We start from the raw sequence: 21,108 nt of genomic DNA, 5'->3' as shown, positions 1-21,108 counted from the left end.
GTGAACACATTTTTGTGATCAAAGACTAGGTCGCAATTTAAGTCCAATCGCCTTCAAATTTTGCACATGTTCCATAGGACTTACATCAATAACAACTACTTGTGCTAAGTTTCAAGTCGATAGTAGATTTTTAGGAAGTTAGTGTGATTTGTACAGATGTACCGACATCGCTAGATCGACCCAGAATTTCCCCACGACCCAGATTATATATACTTTATGGGGTCTGAGACCAATATTTCGATGTTTTACAAACAGAGTGACAAATTAAGTATATCTTCCATACTATGGTGAAGGGTATAACAAATAAGTAAAGTAGAAAGTAGGTCGGGCCGACTATATCATATCGTCTATACCATACCGTACACCACTCCTACTTTATCCTCCAATGGGTGATAACACCGAAAGCGATACCTGCGTGATGAGGCCCCGTGTGACCCACACTAAAAAATAATGATAGAGAGTGCACGGACGAAGGACGGTTTTTTATATGTTTGGGTGCTCAAATTTTTTAACACATTATTTTTAAGTGCAAACATATAATGTTCATAAACTAGCATAACATATATGTTAATAGGTTAGAACATCCCAATAAACACAGGATGAGCGTTTTTCAAATGCAACACCTCTTCAGTTTGAGGGTAAATATCATTTTCAACATAAATTCAACTTGACTTGAAAAAGCTCATCTTCAATTCATCTTCAAATTGTTTGCGAATTACAACCAATTTGGCAAAATGTTGACGAAAACTTTGAAAATGTGTTGAAGATAATTGGAGAAAACTTTGACAAAACACTACCCTGAAATGCAACGAAAAAACCACATGGTTTTCAATACTACTTTGGACAACAAAGTTCGTGGAAGAAATACAAAAATGTGGAAATTTTTTAATAATCAATTGAAATTGCTTATAATAATTGGTAAGTAAAACTAAAACACGAAATGAAAACTTGAAGGAAGTCACTAAACTCAAATCTCTTTGCAGACAACTAAAATATTTGGATGCTGATTCTTGGACACATTAAGAGGCTGGCCGATGAAAAATGGTAGTGGCTTATCGAGAAGAGAAAGTTTCCATAAATCAAAGTGCAACCAAAAAAACTTGGTATTTATGCTTTTCCATATCAACAACTACTGGATGATCGCATCATCGGTTTAATTTGTTATTTTGTGCATTGAAATTGCTGGAAATTTATTCCAATTATCTGGCCATCAAGTTCCTGAAAATTGCCAGTATTTTAATAACAACAATTTTGTAACACCAACGTTCTTGAGGAAATCACGAAGTACGTGGTCAGTTGGAAGAAATACAAATTGGTAAGTCAAAATAAAAAGTGAAATGAAAATATAATGGAAATCACAAAACTCGATTGTTTTGCAGAAAACTAAAATCATTGAATGGTATATTCTTGGAAGATGTTGGCCGATGAAAAACCGATGAAGGAAACAACAAAGAAAAGTTTTCAGAAAACTTACAAAGTGCAACCAACTAAAACAAAGTGCAACAATTCCTATATCAAGGACTTCTGGATGAAAATGTGCATCATCGGTTTAATTTGTTATTTTGTGAATTGAAATTGCTGGAAATTTATTCCAATTATCTGGCCATCAAGTTCCTGAAAATTGCCAGTATTTTAATAACAACAATTTTGTAATACCAACGTTCTTGAGGAAATCACGAAGTACCTGGTCAGTTGGAAGAAATACAAATTGGTAAGTCAAAATAAAAAGTGAAATGAAAACATAATGGAAATCACAAAACTCGATTGTTTTGCAGAAAACTAAAATCATTGAATGGTATATTCTTGGAAGATGTTGGCCGATGAAGGAAACAACAAAGAAAAGTTTTCAGAAAACTTACAAAGTGCAACCAACTAAAACAAAGTGCAACAATTCCTATATCAAGAACTTCTGGGTGAAAATGTGCATCATCGGTTTAATTTGTTATTTTGTGAATTGAAATTGCTGGAAATTTATTCCAATTATCTGGTCATCAAGTTCCTGAAAATTGCCAGTATTTTAATAACAACAATTTTGTAACACCAACATTCTTGAGGAAATCACGAAGTACGTGGTCAGTTGGAAGAAATACAAATTGGTAAGTCAAAATAAAAAGTGAAATGAAAACATAATGGAAATCACAAAACTCGATTGTTTTGCAGAAAACTAAAATCATTGAATGGTATATTCTTGGAAGATGTTGGCCGATGAAGGAAACAACAAAGAAAAGTTTTCAGAAAACTTACAAAGTGCAACCAACTAAAACAAAGTGCAACAATTCCTATATCAAGAACTTCTGGGTGAAAATGTGCATCATCGGTTTAATTTGTTATTTTGTGAATTGAAATTGCTGGAAATTTATTCCAATTATCTGGTCATCAAGTTCCTGAAAATTGCCAGTATTTTAATAACAACAATTTTGTAACACCAACATTCTTGAGGAAATCACGAAGTACGTGGTCAGTTGGAAGAAATACAAATTGGTAAGTCAAAATAAAAAGTGAAATGAAAACATAATGGAAATCACAAAACTCGATTGTTTTGCAGAAAACTAAAATCATTGAATGGTATATTCTTGGAAGATGTTGGCCGATGAAGGAAACAACAAAGAAAAGTTTTCAGAAAACTTACAAAGTGCAACCAACTAAAACAAAGTGCAACAATTCCTATATCAAGAACTTCTGGGTGAAAATGTGCATCATCGGTTTAATTTGTTATTTTGTGAATTGAAATTGCTGGAAATTTATTCCAATTATCTGGTCATCAAGTTCCTGAAAATTGCCAGTATTTTAATAACAACAATTTTGTAACACCAACATTCTTGAGGAAATCACGAAGTACGTGGTCAGTTGGAAGAAATACAAATTGGTAAGTCAAAATAAAAAGTGAAATGAAAACATAATGGAAATCACAAAACTCGATTGTTTTGCAGAAAACTAAAATCATTGAATGGTATATTCTTGGAAGATGTTGGCCGATGAAAAACCGATGAAGGAAACAACAAAGAAAAGTTTTCAGAAAACTTACAAAGTGCAACCAATTAAAACAAAGTGCAACAATTCCTATATCAAGAACTTCTGGATGAAAATGTGCATTACATCAATTTACCCGTCATCAGTTTGATATTTTGTGATTTCCTCTTGCTGGAATCTATTCTAACACACAAGCCAGCAAGATCCTCGATAGTAATTATTTCAAATTGCCAGCATATTAATGACACCAACATTATGGAGGAAATGGAATTATACATGTAAAAATGTTTAAGATATTTAAAGTTGTATTCATAGTTTTATTTATTAATACGTTTAATAAGATAATTACATTTTGATTGGTATAATATTATTATTTTCATATATTATTAATGTTATTTTTAAGATTATTATATTTGTTAACGAAAAAATAATAAAATTTACAAAATCCCTAGAAATTTAGTATTGACTTTCAGTTAGAACTAGGATTGACTTTCATACAAATTGTGGTTTGAAAGTATTCGCAACAATGCTAGTTTTTTATTTTTCTCACATTGAAAACTGTTTGAGAAATTATTGAGTAGCGATGCATTTAAATTTGAGGATTACAATTGAGAAATTATTGCTATTTTGTTGAATTTTACTGTTGAGGGTAATGTCTGTTTTTTGTTGAGAACGCGATTTTCTCAACAATTTCTCAACTTGAATATTACCCTAATTCTTTGAAAAAATGTTTGAAAAATTATTGAATTTTAGTATTTTTCAAACGTTTGTGTTTATTGGGATATTATGTTTGGGACATAACATTTATACAAATATAATATAAAGTCTAGGTCGCAATTTAAGTCCAATCGCCTTCAAATTTGGCACATGTTCCTAATTTGGGTCAGAATAGAACCCTATTGATTTTGGAAGAAATCGATTCAGATTTAGATATAGCTCCCATATATATCTTTCGCCCGATATGCACTGATATGGACCCAGCAGCCAGAGTTTTATACTTGTTTGCTTGAAATTTTGCACAAACATAACACTTAGTCGTATAGTAAAGTGTGCAAAATTTTATTGAAATCGGTTCAGATTTAGATATAGCTCCCATATATATCTTTCGCCCGATATGGACTTATATGGCCCCAGAAGCCAGATTTTTGGCCGAATTTGGTTGAAATTTTGCACTAGGAGTACAATTGGTAGTATAGTCATGTGTGCCAAATTTGATTGAAATCGGTTCAGATTTAGATATAGCTTCCATATATATTTTTCGCCCGATATGGACTTATATGGCCCCAGAAGCCAGAGTTGTGGCCCAATTTGGTTGAAATTTTGCACAAGGAGTACAATTAGATTTAGATATAGCTCTCATATATATGTTTTTCTGACTTCGACAAAAATGGTCAAAATACCAACATTTTCCTTGTAAATCGCCACTGCTTAGTCGAAAAGTTGTAAAAATGGCTCTAATTTTCCTAAACTTCTAATACATATATATCGAGCGATAAATCATAAATAAACTTTTGCAAAGTTTCCTTAAAATTGCTTCACATTTAAATGTTTCCCATATTTTGTTTTTAGTAAAATTGTGTTCCAATTTAGTCAATTTCAATTTATTTCTATAGAAAATTTCGTCAAAATTTTATTTCTATAGAAAATTTTGCCAAAATTTTATTTCTATAGAAAATTTTGTCAAAATTTTAATTCTATAGAAAATTTTGTCAAAATTTTATTTTTATAGATAAATTTGTCAATATTTTTTTCTATAGAAAATTTTATAAAATTTTATTTCTATAGAAAATTTAGTCAATTTCAATTTATTTCTATAGAAAAGTTGGTCAAAAATTTATTTCTATAGAATTTTTTGTCAACAATTTATTTCTATAGAAAATTTTGTTAAAATTTTATTTCTATAGAACATTTTATCAAATTTTTTTCCATAGAAAATTTTGTCAAAATTTTATTTCTATAGAAAAATTTGCCAAAATTTTATTTTTATAGATAATTTTGTCAACATTTTTTTTGTATAGATAATTTTGTCAAAATTTTATTTCTATAGAAAATTTTGTCAATTTCAATTTATTTCTATAGAAAATTTGGTCACAAATTTTGTAAACAAAGACTCCTAAAAATAATGAAGATCACTTTCGAAATATAAGGGACGTTTGGAATTCGATACCAGCTTCACGATGCCGGACTTTGGTTTCTATAGAAAATTTGGTCACAAATTTATTTCTATAGAAAATTTTGTTAAAACTTTATTTCTATAGAACATTTTATCAAATTTTTTTCCATAGAAAATTTTGTCAAAATTTTTTTCCATAGAAAATTATGTCAACATTTTATTTCTATCAAAAATTTGGTTAAAATGTCATTTCTCAATCGAAAAATCTACAATTTCTGGTAGAATTCTACCAACTTTGGCAACGTGTCTCTACCATCCAATTTTACTACTTGAACATTTAAAAGTAAATTTTCGTTCCTAAACATGGATAGAACATTTTCTCAAAATTTTATTTCGATATAGAAAATTTTGTCTGGAGTTTATGTCTATAGAAAATGAAGAACCTCTTTGCAAAATCTACCAAAACGTCAAAACTTCTACCAATTTACAAAACAATATAAAAACTACAATTTCTGGTAGAAGTCTACCAACTTTGGCCACCCAATTTTACTAATTGAATATATTTTTTTTTTTCAAAAAAAACTTGTAATGGGGATTTTTGTAAGGAATTTAAATTTCAATTTGGAATTTTGTTGGGACGAAAACACAATAATTTGGGGACAAAAGCCAGAAAAATACTGGCAACACTGGTGGTGCCTATAATATGTATTGCATATTTACTTAAATTTTGCTCTATAGTAGCTAAGGTGATACAAAAATTCAATTTACAAATAGCGTTTCTAATTGTATGACCACCACTGTAGCAAACGGACGAAATTTACTCTTCCAAAACCTTCTGGAGGTCAAATCTGGGATCGGTTTATATGGGGCTATATATAATTATGGACCGATATGAATCAATTTTTACATGGTTTTTAGAGGACATATAATAACGCCGCGTTCAGAATTTTAACAGGATCGAATGAATCTCCTCCACGAGGTTTCTGAAGCCGAATCTTGTTTATATGGGAGCTATACTTAATTATGGACTCGTACGCAAATATCTGCACTGTTGTTTGATCACACAAAAAATTTATTTTTCTGATTCAATCACGAAATTAATTGATCCAATTAATGTTTCAATTGAAATGTCTTCAATCACAGAAATGATAGTATCAATCGAAAAATTAATTTATCCAATTAAAAAATTAATTGATACTATTAATTTTTGTCATCGATTTTTGTGTCAATTACAAAAATTTGTTGAATCAATTGAATATTTTTTAAAACTCGATTAAGACATTAATTGGAAAAATTTTTGGAACATTTTTTTCTGTAAGGGTATACAATACATCACTTACATAATTTCAACCGGATCGGATGAAAGGGCTTCCGGAGTCAAATCTTGGTGTCAGTTTATATGGGAGCTATATATAATTATGGACCGATACTGACAAATTTTTGCATGGTTGTTAGATAGCATATCACGTGTCAAATTTCAAACCGGGTCGGATGAAATTTGACCTTCCTGGAAGCTTCGTAAAGCAAATATTGGGATCGATTTGTATGGGGGCTATATATAATTATTGACCGATATGGACCAGTTCGTGTATGGTGGTTAGAGAACATATATTTACTAAAATTACGGGATCGGATGAAAATTTCTCTTTCAAGAGGCTTTGCAAGACAAAACTTGGGTTCGATTTGTATGGGGCTATTCCTAATAGTCGTCCAATACCATAGGACACACAAAAAATTTTTTTCTGATTCAATCACGAAATTAATTGATCCAATTAATTTTTTAATTGAAATGTCTTCAATCACAGAAATGATAGTATTAATTAAAAAATTAATTGAAGGTCAATTAAAAAATTAATTGATCCAATTAAAAAATTGATTGATACTATAAATTTTTGTGATTGATTTTTGTTTCAATTAAAAAATTTGTTGATTCAATTAAATTTTTAATTGAATATTTTTTAAAACTCAATTAAAATTTTAATTGGAAAAAATTTCGTGAAATTTTTTTCTGTGGACTACATCAATAACAAATACTTGTGCTAAGTTTCAAGTCGATAGTAGATTTTTAGGAAGTTAGTGTGATTTGTGCAGATGTACCGACATCGCTAGATCGACCCAGAATTTCCCCTCGACCCAGATTATACATACTTTATGGGGTCTCAGACCAATATTTAGACAAACAACAAATGAGTAAGGTAGAAAGTAGGTCGGGCCGACTATATCATATCGTCTATACCATACCGTACACCACTCCTACTTTATCCTTCAATGGGTGATAACACCGAAAGCGATACCTGCGTGATGAAGCCCCGTGTGACCCACACTAAAAAATAATGATAGAGAGTGCACGGACGAAAAATATGGTTTTTTAGATGTTTGGGTGCTCAATTTTTTTAACACATTATTTTTAAGTGCAAGCATATAATGTTCACCAATGTGGTATCACAATGGACTGAATAGTCTAACCTATATAATGTTCATAAACTAGCTAACATGTGTGCGACATATATGTTAATAGGTTAGAACATATTATGTTTGGCACATAACATTTATGTAAATATGATAAGTTTGGATGCAAGCACTCGCAATTTTTCAGCGGAAATCCATTGTTTTACTATCTTAGACGTGTGCTGGAGGTCATGATCGCGCTGAATGAGCCATCCATACAGCATTTCCCAGAATGCTTATGGCAATATCACATGTGACAAAATGTTTTTGTACACTGCCGACATCATAATACCCTCGTCTCTACACGGACGAAAAATACTGTTTTTCATATGTTTGGGTGTAAAAATTATATGTTTGGAATATTTTTAAGTGCAAGTGTTGATAAACTAGCATAACATGTTTGGGACATATATGTTAATATGTTACAACATATTATGTTTGGGACATAACATTTATGTAAATATAATATGTTTGGATGTAAACATAATTAATTTAGAAATAGCCTATAAACATATATGTGTGTAGAAAAATAGACCTGCCTGTATGCTGCAAGTAAAATAATGGAAGAAAATTTCATGATTTTTTTTTTTACCAGTGTATGCCTAAGGTGAAACATAATATGTTTGAACAATACAAATAATATTTTGTTTGGACCAATCCTAAAAATATATATACTTGAGGGAAAATGTGTTTGGGGTATATGTTGCAGAAGCAATTGTTTTTTGGAGTGTGTTGTGTTAGTTGAATGTTCTGAAAAATCTGGTCTTTTAAGGTAAATACAATACGATTTTTTTGTGACGTCCCTTTCACTGTCTAAAAATAATATTTCTCTCTAAGAATAAGTTTGGGGTGATCATATTCCATCTTTGGGTGCGGAATCTGGCGAACCCAAACTACTAGGACAGATGGATGGACGGACACCAAGCGCTACATCGACTCAGGAGGTGAGTCCATCGGTATATATTTTTATTTACCGATATTTTTTGTAGGCGCAGTTTCTTGCGGATCAAAGATATTATATCCTAACCAATATGTGGCTTAGGGTATAAAAATTGGAGAAAACTTCTTAAAAGAAATTACTTAAAAACAAAGGGGAATTTCGTTTGTCTAAAATTTCGTTCAGCAGCAAAGTATTCTTTTCTTTGCGAGTACGTTGTCGGTGAGTACATATTAAATTAAATATAAAAACATCTGAGGAAATTTAATTAAATTTACAGTAGCCCCATGGTAAGATAGTCTGTCTATAATAAAATCTCTTTACACGTATCCATTTATATTTGAATATTAAAAAAAAAACAATACACAACACATGATGCTCTTTCTTTCGAGGCGAGGGTTTAACGAACCTGCTTATATTGCTCCCGGCTTGAATTACACAAAATCATTTGCACCATCGTTTACTTTTATTACCCTTGAGGAAATTCACTTCACTTTTATTATAAGATTGCAAGTTTGTTTCGAATTTTGTGTTTCGAAATTTTTGATCTCTTTTTTAAGTAAACAGCTGTTAATTAGCTCTATTTTGGCTGAACACCACATTAGTGCCCGTAGATAAATTTGAATAGATTTGAAATTAATTTTGAGATGGTGTTGTTGCTTTTTCTTTAGGGCTTTCTAATAATTTCACTTCAAATCTCTTTGAGCACACAAACGCACACGCACACACTAGGAGAACTGATTGATTGACTTGGCTTGATTTCAAGTGAGATCACTGGAGCGAAAAATATCATCCCATTAGATTGTGGTGTTCTCCAAAGACAAGACGAACGGAAATGTTGCTGGTTTGGTTTTTTTTTTTTTCAATTCAACTAAGCCCGACCCGGTTCGCGTTTGAATCATAACTGAAAACTTTCATATCAGAATTAATGATGGAAAGGGACGAAAGTCAGCAACTAAACACCCCAATCATAACAACTGCTTCTCTGGCTGGATGACTGACTTGGTATCACAAAAGCCATGTGCATTGGACAAGTTAACGCTGACGCAGACAATAGCGTATGCGTTGCCTTCGATAACAACAATGATGATACACTGCAGCAGCAACTCTGACGATGACTATATCCAGTCGTTTGGTGATCTGCAACCACCCAGCAACATTAAAGGTGGTTCCACACTAAAACAAGCCACCAATACATTACACAAAATTCATTGGAATATAATCAAGTCTAAACAAATGTTGTCGTTGCGACTTTCCTTTCCCCCTTCTGGTTTCCAATAAAAGGGAAAATAAATAGCCGGCCTTTAGTGTGGTTAGTAGGTGTAGGGCCATGCCGACCTCAAAACACATTACCGTTTCTTTTTTTGTTTTTGTTTTTTTTTTTTTTGGAAGCCATAAATCCTTAAAAGTCTTGGCCAATCGTTCGAACTTATATTCAGATTCTTTTTAGCTATTTATGAACATTGAATAATAACACCAATATTAATTATCAATTAAATTAAAATATTAATGAAATTTGAAAAAAAAAAATAATCAAATAAAAAAATGTATTAATTTTTATGATAACAAAAATAAAATAAAAAACAAGTATTGGGCCATATATAATTTTGTCAAAATTTTATTTCTACAGAAAAATTTGTCAACATTTTATTTCTTTAGAAAATTTTCTCACAATTTTATTTCTATACAAAATTTTTTCAAAATTTTATTTCTATAGAAAATTTTGTCAAAATTTTATTTCTAGAGAAAATTATGTCAAAATTTTATTTCTACAGAAAAATTTGTCAACATTTTATTTCTTTAGAAAATTTTCTCACAATTTTATTTCTATAGAAAATTTTTTCAAAATTTTATTTCTATAGAAAATTTTGTCAAAATTTTATTTCTAGAGAAAATTATGTCAAAATTTTATTTCTATAGAAAATTTTCTAAAAATTTTATTTCTATACAACATTTTGTCAAAAGAAAATTTTGTCAAAATTTTATTTATATCGAAAAATTTCTCAAAATTGTATTTCTTTAGAAAATTTTGACAAAATTTTATTTCTGTAGAAAATTTTGTTAAAATTTTATTTCTATAGAAAATTTCGACAAAATGTTATTTCTATAAAAAATTTTCGTCGAATTTTTTTTTCTACAGAAAATTTTGACAAAATTTTATTTCTATAGAAAATTTTGTTAAAATTTTACATCTATAGAAAATTTCGACAAAATGTTATTTCTACAGAAAATTTTGACAAAATTTTATTTCTATAGAAAATTTTGTTAAAATTTTACATCTATAGAAAATTTCGACAAAATTTTATTTCTATAGAAAATTTTGTCAAAATTTTATTTCTATAGAAAATTTTGACAAAATTTTATTTCTATCGAAAATTTTGTCAAAATTTAATTTCTATAGAAAAATTTCTCAAAATTTTATTTCTATAGAACATTTTGTCAAAATTTTTATTTCTATTTATTTTTATTGTGAAAATTTTATTTCTATAGAAAAATTTCTAAAAATTTTATCTCTACAGAAAATTTTGTAAAAATGTTATTTCTGTGGAACATTTTGTCAATAGAAAATTTTGTAAAAATTTTATTTCTATAGAAAATTGTATAAAAAAATTGACAAAATTTTATTTCTATAGAAAATTTTGACAAAATTTTATTTCCATAGAAAATTTTGACAAAATTTTATTTCCATAGAAAATTTTGACAAAATCTTATTTCCATAGAAAATATTGACAAAATTTTATTTCTATAGAAAATTTCGTCAAATTTTTTTTTCTACAGAAAATTTTGACAAAATTTTATTTCTATAAAAATTTTGACAAAATTTTATTTCTATAAAAATTTTGACAAAATTTTATTTCTATAAAAATTTTGACAAAATTTTTTTTCTATAGAAAATTTTGTTAAAATTTTACATCTATAGAAAATTTCGACAAAATTTTATTTCTATAGAAAATTTTGTCAAAATTTTATTTCTATAGAAAATTTTGTTAAAATTTTATTTCTATAGAAAATTTTGTTAAAATTTTATTTCTATAGAAAATTTCGACAAAATGTTATTTCTATAGAAAATTTTGTCAAAATTTTATTTCTATAGAAAATTTTGTCAAAATTTTATTTCTATAGAAAATTTTGTCAAAATTTAATTTTTATAGAAAATTTTGTCAAAATTTTATTTCTATAGAAAATTTTGTCAAAATTTTATTTCTATAGAAAATTTTGTCAAAATTTTATTTCTATAGAAAATTTTGTCAAAATTTTATTTCTATAGAAAATTTTGTCAAAATTTTATTTCTATAGAAAATTTTGTCAAAATTTTATTTCTATAGAAAATTTTGTCACAATTTTTATTTCTATAGAAAATTTTGTCAAAATTGAATTTCTATAGAAAATTTTGACAAAATTTTATTTCGATAGAAAATTTTGTCAAAATTTTATTTCTTTAGAAAATTTTGTCAAAATTTTTTTTGCTGCAAGTAGAGGATGCTGATGAGGAATGTGGTAATTCCGAAACAGCTGTACATCCAACCATCTTGCAGTCTATAGGGCTTTGCCCAAATAAATTTGACAAGCATACTTTTCCTCTGTTGGTTAAGCTACACTTGTAGTTTAGTCAATGCATGGCTTTAAGCTGAGATCAAAAAAAAAAAAAAAAAAAAACAATAACGATTGAAGAGAAGCCAACAATAACAAACAAAACGAAAAAATTTTATTTCTATAGAAAATTTTGTCAAAAATTTTATTTCTATAGAAAATTTTGTCAAAATTTTATTTCTATAGAAAATTTTGTTAAAATTTTATTTCTATAGAAAATTTCGACAAAATTTTATTTCTATAGATAATTTTGTCAAAATTTTATTTCTATAGAAAATTTTGTCAAAATTTTATTTCTATAGAATATTTTGTCAAAATTTTATTTCTATAGAATATTTTGTCAAAATTTTATTTCTATAGAATATTTTGTCAAAATTTTTATTTCTATTTATTTTTATTGTGAAAATTTTATTTCTGTAGAAAAATTTCTAAAAATTTTATCTCTACAGAAAATTTTGTAAAAATTTTATTTCTATGGAACATTTTTTCAATAGAAAATTTTGTAAAAATTTTATCTCTATAGAAAATTGTGTAAAAATTTTATTACTATAGAAAATTTTGACAAAATTTTATTTCCATAGAAAATTTTGACAAAATTTTATTTCCATAGAAAATTTTGACAAAATTTTATTTCTATAGAAAATTTTGACAAAATTTTATTTCTATAGAAAATCTTGACAAAATTTTTTTCTATAGAAAATTTTATCAAAATTTTATTTCTAGAAAATTTGTAAAGAGGAATATTTTGCAAAATCTACCTAAACCTCAAAAATTCCACCAATATACCAAACAGTAAAAAAAGAATTCCACCATTTTTGGTAGAATTCTACCAACTGTGGTAAGCGTGGTCGATTCGCATCGATTGAGCCAAAGACGAATCCCTTTTTCGTCACGGTATCCGTATGTTTTAGTCCTCTAATTTCTAAATATAAAAGGCAAAACTCACATACAATATAACTTGGCGATGAGCTCTGTATGCTATCATAATGTCCATAATGCACACAATAGGGTGCAATCAACCAAAGTCTAGGGTTGCAGCCAAGCAAAATATGCAATGTGGCTATCTCATAAAATTAAATGTGTTTTTGTCATAACTATTGGCTAACTAGGGGGTGTGTATTGTACAGTGTCAATAGTATTACACTGAGCACCATTGTCGTTGTTGGCGAATTGTTCAACAGAATTGAAATTCTTGGAAGATAAGCTCCGGGACGATAGCAGCACTCTTAACACCAAAGACAAAATCCGACGATGAAGCAATGATGAAGTGGAGTTCGTCTGTCTTCCTCTCTCGCTAATGCACTGTAGTCTGGACTGACTACATCACATGGCTGATAAGACGTTTGTCGTCTGACTCGTTCAACAAAACATGACGGTCAATTATTCGAGCCAAACAGATCATCCTCATCCGTCCGTTATCCATGTCTGAGGAAGTGAATGAACAAAAAAACTGAACAAGACAGATGGTTAAAACACTTTCATATCTTTGTTTAAAGAATAATTTCCTTAAAAGGTGGAGAGGATAAATTTTTGAGGAGGGGAATTTACACGGTTAACACTGGGGCAAAAATAAAGGAACCCTGTTTTGTGGAAAAATCGTCAAAATGTTAATTCTATAGAAAATTTTGACGAAATTTTATTTCTATAAAAAATTTTCATCGAAATTTTATTTCTATAGAAAACTTCATCGAAATTTTATTTGTATAGAAAAATTCGTCAAAATTTTATTTCTATAGCAAATTTCGGTGAAATTTTATTTCCATAGCAAATTTCGTCGAAATCTTATTTTTATAGATAATATCGGCGAAATTTTATTTCTATAGAAAAATTCGTCGAAATTTTATATATATAGAAAATTTCGGTGAAATTTTATTTCCATAGAAAATTTCGTCGAAATTTTATTTTTATAGAAAACTTCATCGACATTTTATTTCTATAGAAAACTTCGTCGAAATCTTATTGCTGTAGAGAATTTCGTCGAAATTTTATTTCTATAGAAAAATTCGTCAAAATTTTATTTCTATAGAAAATTTTGTCACAATTTTATTTCTGTAGAAAATTTTGTCAACATTTTATTTCTATAGAAAATTTTGTCAAAATTTTATTTCTATAGAAAATTTTGTCAAAATTTTATTTCTTTGGAAAATTTTGTCAAAATTTTATTCTATAGAAAATTTTGTCAAAATTTTATTTCTATAGAAAATTTTGTCAAAATTTTATTTCTATAGAAATTTTGTCAAAACTTTATTTTTTATAGAAATTTTCAAAACTTTATTCCAGAGAAAATTTTGTCAAAATTTTATTTCTATAGAAAATTTTATCAAAACTTTATTTCTATAGAAAATTTTGTCACAATTTTATTTCTGTAGAAAATTTTATCAAAACTTTATTTCTATAGAAAATTTTGTCACAATTTTATTTCTGTAGAAAATTTTATTTCTTAGAAAATTTCGTTGAAATTTTATTTCTATAGAAAATTTTGTCGACATTTTATTTGTATAGAAAATTTCTTCGAAATTTTATTTCTATAGAAAATTTTCATCGAAATTATATTTCTATAGAAAATTTTTGGAAAAATTTCATTTCTATAGAAAATTTTTTGGAAAATTTTACTTCTATAGAAAAATTTTGGGAAAATTTTATTCCCATAGAAAATTTTGTCGAAATTTTATTTTTATAGAAAATTTCGTCGAAATTTTATTCCTATAGAAAATTTTGTCGAAATTTTATTTTTATAGCAAATTCAGTCGAAATATTATTTCTGGAGAAAATTTCGTCGAAATTTTATTTCTTTTATAGAAAATTTCGTCAAAAATTTATTTCTATAGAAAATGAAATTTTATTTCAATAAAAAATTTTGTCAAAATTTAATTTCAATAAAAATTTTTGTCAAAATTTTATTTCAATAAAAAATTTCTTGGAAATTTTATTTCTATAGAAAATTTTGCCAAAATTTTGTTCTTATTGAGAATTTTGTCGAAATTTTATTTCTATAGAATATTTTGTCGAAATTTAATTTTTATGGAAAATTTCATCGAAATCTTATTTCTATGGAAAATTTCGTCGAACTTTTATTTTTATAGAAAATTCAGTCGAAATATTATATCTGAAGAAAATTTCGACGAAATTTTATTTCTAAAGAAAAATTCGTCCAAATTGTATCTCTATAGAAAATTTTCATCGAAATTTTATTTCTACAGAATTTTTTTCGAAAATTTCATTTCTATAGCAAATATTCATCGAAATTTCATTTCGGTAGAAAATTTCATCAAAATCTTATTTCTATAGAAAATTTCATGAATCTTATTTCTATGGAAAATTTCGTCGAAATTAAATTTTTAGAGAAAATTCAATCGAAATGTTATTTCTGGAGAAAATTTCGTCGAAATTGTATTTCTAAAGAAAAATTCGTCCAAATTTTATTTTTTTTAGTAAATTTCGTCATTTTTTTTTTTTTTAGAAAATTTTGTCGAAATCATGTTTCTGTAGAAAATTTCGTCAAAATTGTATTTCTATAGAAAACGTCGTCGAAATTTTATTTCTATAGAAATTTTTGTCAGAATACATTCTAAAGAAAATTTTGTCAAAAATTTATTTCAATAAAAAATTTTGTCAAAATTTTATTTCAATAAAAAATGTTGTCAAAATTTTATTTGAATAAAAAGTTTCTTGGAAATTTTATTTCTAAAGAAAATTTTGCCAAAATTTTGTTCTAATGGAGAATTTTGTCGAAATTTCATTTCTATAGAATATTTCGTCGAAATTTTATTTCTATTGAAAATTTCGTCAAAATTTTATTTCTACAGAAAATTTCTTCAAAATTGTATTTCTAAAACAAAAACGTCTAAATTTCGTTTATATAGAAAATTTTAGAAAATATCAATCACCGGCAAACACTTCACTTCATTTATATAGCATCGCTTTTCTCTTATAATATCCCACTGTTACATCAAAGTAAACAAAATTATGACTGACGTTTTCAAAGTAAAACTGAGTCATTCTAACACCGCAACGCTTTCGAGCTGAGTCAAGTGTGAAAACTTGTACAATACCCTGTGTAGGGCTAAGAGGTTTTATGGAGGTTTTACTGTAACTGTTAGCTCTAAGGTTATTGATTGCTCTTCAATCGAAAACATCATGACACTCACCAGCACTGAGAATGACTCGTTACTTATTTTTCATACTCCGAATTGGCGCAAAAATACATATGACTGTGTCTTCAAAAAATAACTCATAGTTTTAAAATAACTTTGAATGATGTTGTGTTCACATACAAACCGTAAACAAATCAAAACGACACTACGGCAAATGTTGATATAGGTAAGTGAAGCAAAATAAGGAATAGTACAGTGACAAATTTCGTAAATATTTTAGTTTATTTAGAGAATTAAAAAATATTTCTATAGAAAATTAAAAAAAAAATATATATATTTCTATGAAAAATTCTCTGAATATGTAGAATATTAGTAGTAGTTTTTCTATGGAAAATTTAGTGATTTATTGTTCTATTATAAATTTTTTTCAATAGAAAATTTTCTGAAATTTGGTTTCTACATAAAATTTTCTGATAATTTTTTTCTATATCCTATTTTTGGATAATTTTATTTCGTTAGAAATTTTTCTGAAAAAAATAATAATTTTTATAGAAAATTTTCTATAATTTCTATAGATAATTTTCTGAACTTTTAGTTCTAAAGATAATTTCCCGAATTTTGTTTCCGTATAAAGTTTTTGAAATTTGTTTCTATAGAAAATTTTGTAAGAAACATTTTTTTTTAAAAACAATTTTCTGAAATTTTTTCTATAGAAAATTTTAACATTATTTTCTCAAATTTTATTTCTAAATCTAATTTTCTGAAATTTTTTTCTGTAAAAAGTTTTAGAAATTTTTTCTTTATAGAAAATTTTTTAAAATATTTTTTTTTTTTATAGAAATTCTCTATATTGAAATTTTTCCATTTTTCCCATAGATAATCTATAAGATAATCTATAGAAAATTTTCTGAAAAAAAAAATTTTTTGCTATAGAAAATATTATGTACTTCTAAAGTTCATTTTCGTGATCTTTATTTCTAACCATAATTTTCTAAATTTTTTATAGAATATTTTCTGCAATTTTTTCCCACAGTATATTTTCTGAAATTTGTTTTCTTTAGAACATTTTTTGAATTTTTTCTAGAAAATTTCATCGAAATTTTATTTCTATAGAAAATTTTATATGATTAAAAAATAATTTCAATAAAAATTTAGAAAAGAAAAGCGTTTCCAAAAATGTGCATAAAATTGTTTTCTATAAATTTTCTGAAAACTTTTTTAAAGAAAATCTTCTGAATATATTTCTATAGAATATTTTCTGATAATTTATCTCTATAGGAATTTTTTTGAAATTTGTTTCATAGGATATTTTCTGAAAAGTAATTTTCGTAGAAGGTTAGGTGACAGCCCGATGTATCAGACTCACTTAGACTATTCAATCCATTGTGATACCACATTGGTGAACTTCTCTCTTATCACTGATTGCTGTCCGATTCCATGTTAAGCTCAATGACAAGGGACCTCCTTTTCATAGTAGAGTCCGAACGGCGTTCCACATTGCAGTGAAACCACTTAGAGAAGCTTTGAAACCCTCAGAAATGTCACCAGCATTACTGAGGTGGGATAATCCACCGCTGAAAAACTTTTTCGGTGTTCGGTCGAAGCAGGGATTGAACCCACGACCTTGTGTATGCGGGCGGGCATGCTAACCATTGCACCACGGTGGCACCGTAGAATATTTTTTTTTGTAGAATATTTTCTGAAAAATGTTTTCTATAGAATATTTTCTGGAGATTTTTTCCTATCTAATTTTTTTGAAAACCTTTTTTTTTATAGAAACTTTTCTGGTGATATTTTTCTTTCGGGTTGTTATTGTTGGTTTCTTTTTCAATATATTCATTACTGCTGTGATATTAGACTGTAGCTACAAAAAAGGTTAACCAACAGAGGAAAAAGTTTTTTTTTTCTACAGAAAATTTTCTGAAATTTTTTTCTTATAGAAATATTTCTAGAAATAAAAGTTTGCTATAAATTTTTTTCCACAGAAATATATTTTTATAGAATTTTTTTTTTTTTATTTTTTTTAGTCAACTTTCATTTTATTTATACAGCCAATGTTCTGAATTTTATTTTTTCCATAAAAAAATTTTTCATAGACAAGGATTAAAAAAAAAATCTTATAAAAACGAATTCCAGAATTTTTTTTAGTAAACAATTTTAGAAAAATTTCTATAGAAAAGTTTTCGTAAAATTGTTTCTACAAAAACAATTTTAATAGCAAAAATTTCTGAAAACACTTTTCTATAGAATATGTCCTAAAATTTGTTTCTACACTGAAAAAATATTTAAGTGATATTAAAGATTACGCAACCAAAATTTTAGGATGCGAAATGTACAAAATATTAAGGACAAATTCCTTTAAAATAATGAAATTTTACTTAAAATAATGTTAATAAACTTTGCTTCCAAAAATTTTTTTCATTAAATGTACGACACAAATTTTGTAAATTTGGGTGCCTCCATAAGGCTACTTTTCGTTAAAGTAAAGAAACACATTTTTGATTTAAAGAGAAATATTGGAACTTTAGATTAGAATTAAGAAAACATTTTTTACTTTGAAGTATCCGTTATAATTTGGATTTTTAAATTGGCATTTGTTTGTACGTGAATAGCTTTATTAATATACCGCGAAAAGAGAATGAAAATTTAAAAATGAGATCTGTATCCTATTTTTATTTTTATTGGTCCTAGATTTAAAGCCTGGTAGGTCGCTAAAAAATTCCTTTATTTTAAAGAAGCCGCATCTTTGACTCGGAATCAATACCAAAATCCTTAAGGAATCTTTGGATCCAAGTAAACTTTTTTTGAGTATTTTAAAAATGTTCTTAAATTTTATTTTTGCAAAAAAATATCAGAACTTTTTATTTCTATAGACAAAATAAAATATTTTTCATTATAGAAAATTTTCGGAAAGAATTGTTTTTATAAATGACTATCTTAGTTTCCACAAAAATTTATGATTTTTTTATAGAAAATTGACTAAAAATTCAATTTTCATAGAAAATTTTCTATTTCAATTTTTTTTTCTATAGAAAATAGTCTGATTTTTATTTTCGAAAGATAGCACACAAGAAAAAATTCTGATTCAATCATGAAATTAATTGATTCAATTAATTTTTTTAAGTGAAATGTCTTCAATCACAGAAATGATAGTATCTTAAAAAAATTAATTGAAAGGCAATTAAAAAATTAATTGATGCTATTAATTTTTGTGATTGATCAATTAAAAATATTAAAAAATTTAAATTAAAAAATGTCCTGAATCAATTAACGTTTTAATTGAATATTTTTTAAGACTCAATTAAGACTTTAATTGGAAAAGTTTTTGTGAATTTTTTTTTCTGTATATTTTGTGACTTTTTATAGAAAATATTATTTACTACCCAATTCATTATGATTGTCAATATGATTCAAATTCAAATTTAAATTTGAAGTGTATGTGTGTAAATATAACCATAGCGATAGGCGGTAGGCGAAACATTTTTGCCGCAACGGAAAATACAATAAGCTTGACGGCGAATAATTCCCTTTTTCACGTTTCCTAGCGTTTTTGTTGTCAATACAGCATGCTTTGACAATATTAAACAATGAAGTTGAATAAAAACATACAATGGCTTGTTATTTGTTGAGTTATTTCAAGAAAAAATAATCTACACGTGTCCAGGCAACAGCAATTCCTAATGGTGAGTTAAAAAAATTGATAAGCGATGGCAACACTATACCAGTTTTCGCCAAGGAGTTAGAATAAGTTTTAATTTAGCGACACGTCGCTAGCCGTCACGGTATTCCGTCGCGGATTTTGGGCTTCCCATAAGAAATACACGTAAATAAGTGTTCGCCTACCGCCTATCGCTATGGTTATATTTACACACTATAGTTTGCATGTCACCAACGCTCATATCACAATTACTCGCCCACATATTTTTTCAAATAAATGTTACCCTACTGGAAGTTAGTAATTTTAGTGCCTTGAATGGAGATACAAACAAACGAAAAAAAAAAAAACAACGACATACAAATTATGAATGCGTCACCCATTGTGTGTGCATTTCCATTTTATAGCTGGCGGCAATTCTGCGAAGATATCATCAGACCACACATCTCACATATTCTAAATTTACGTGGAAACGTACCACGTTTGAGTGGCTGGCTGGCTTGCTGGCTGACTGCTAGCCAATTCCCAGTCACTAGCCGCCAACAACTTCGAGTAAATCAAGCATTGAGCTAAAGGTAGCGACCAAATACAACATGCGATCAATTCCATTTAAAGGAAATTTATGATTTTTTTTTCGTTGTGGAATTTTTTCCCGAAATTATGAATAATGATGAAATTTCGAAGATAACATTGTAATTTCATATTCATTAGAATCATTATCATCCATGGAAGAGAATATATCTCACACATATGGTTATGGACAGAACTTCATTGGAAATGAAGAAATTTGAAATCAAAAGTTTTTTTTTTTGTGAGAGTTTAGTTTAAGCCAACATTATTGTCTGGTAAAAACAAAGGTAAACATGTGGGTTGGGTGTCATAAAGAATGACCGCAAAAAAAAAAAAAACTTCATGGACCAAGAAGATATGATCTGCCAAATCTTTAGGGATACCCTATAAAATTGAATTTTCCTTACACATTAATGGACCTTTTTCAGTTATTACTCATCGGAGAAAACTGGCCACTTTTTTGTACAAGTGAAGCAAATCCTTAGCTCCCCAGCAAAAACTCTCATTACCCAGTAATCTTGTACCCAGCAAAAACTCTCATTACCCAGTAATCTTGTAGGTAAGCCTATTTAAAAATTAATAACCACTTATTAATTGCCATCGCTTCGGATTACATTTACATACGCATGTCCTATAAGGAAAGTACTTCTCCCCAGGCATACTTTCGGCCATAAAATAAGTACTGCATTTAAAGCATATAATCACCTAATATGTAATGACTTATTCGTAG

The 21,108-nt window shown here is 27.5% G+C and overlaps 1 protein-coding gene and 1 long non-coding RNA gene across 4 annotated transcripts in view; one reads left to right on the top strand and one right to left on the bottom strand.

The window, feature by feature from the left end:
* Positions 1 to 21,108, bottom strand: part of Ptpmeg2 (Protein tyrosine phosphatase Meg2) — a 343,669-nt gene that overhangs the window by 210,274 nt on the left and 112,287 nt on the right. Inside the window, exon 1 of one of the 3 annotated variants that reach the window (XM_075302917.1) lies at positions 8,878 to 9,297. The exons of the other annotated variants lie outside the window; for them this stretch is intronic. Within the exon in view, the coding sequence (XP_075159032.1) occupies positions 8,878 to 8,925 (48 nt within the window). The 5' untranslated portion in view covers positions 8,926 to 9,297. Of the gene's footprint in view, positions 1 to 8,877; positions 9,298 to 21,108 lie in introns of those variants that run through there. 3 annotated transcript variants of the gene reach the window in all.
* LOC142232196 (uncharacterized) lies at positions 591 to 3,425 on the top strand. Its single transcript, XR_012721054.1, has 7 exons — positions 591 to 918; positions 984 to 1,315; positions 1,380 to 1,711; positions 1,776 to 2,096; positions 2,161 to 2,481; positions 2,546 to 2,866; positions 2,931 to 3,425. It is a non-coding gene; the product is annotated as an uncharacterized LOC142232196 (long non-coding RNA).

The sequence above is a fragment of the Haematobia irritans genome, chromosome 3, assembly GCF_050003625.1.
Source record: "Haematobia irritans isolate KBUSLIRL chromosome 3, ASM5000362v1, whole genome shotgun sequence".
NCBI classification, from domain to species: Eukaryota; Metazoa; Arthropoda; class Insecta; order Diptera; family Muscidae; genus Haematobia; species Haematobia irritans.
The sequence above is the reverse complement of the archived record's forward strand: the minus strand, read 5'-3'. Positions and strand labels throughout refer to the sequence as shown.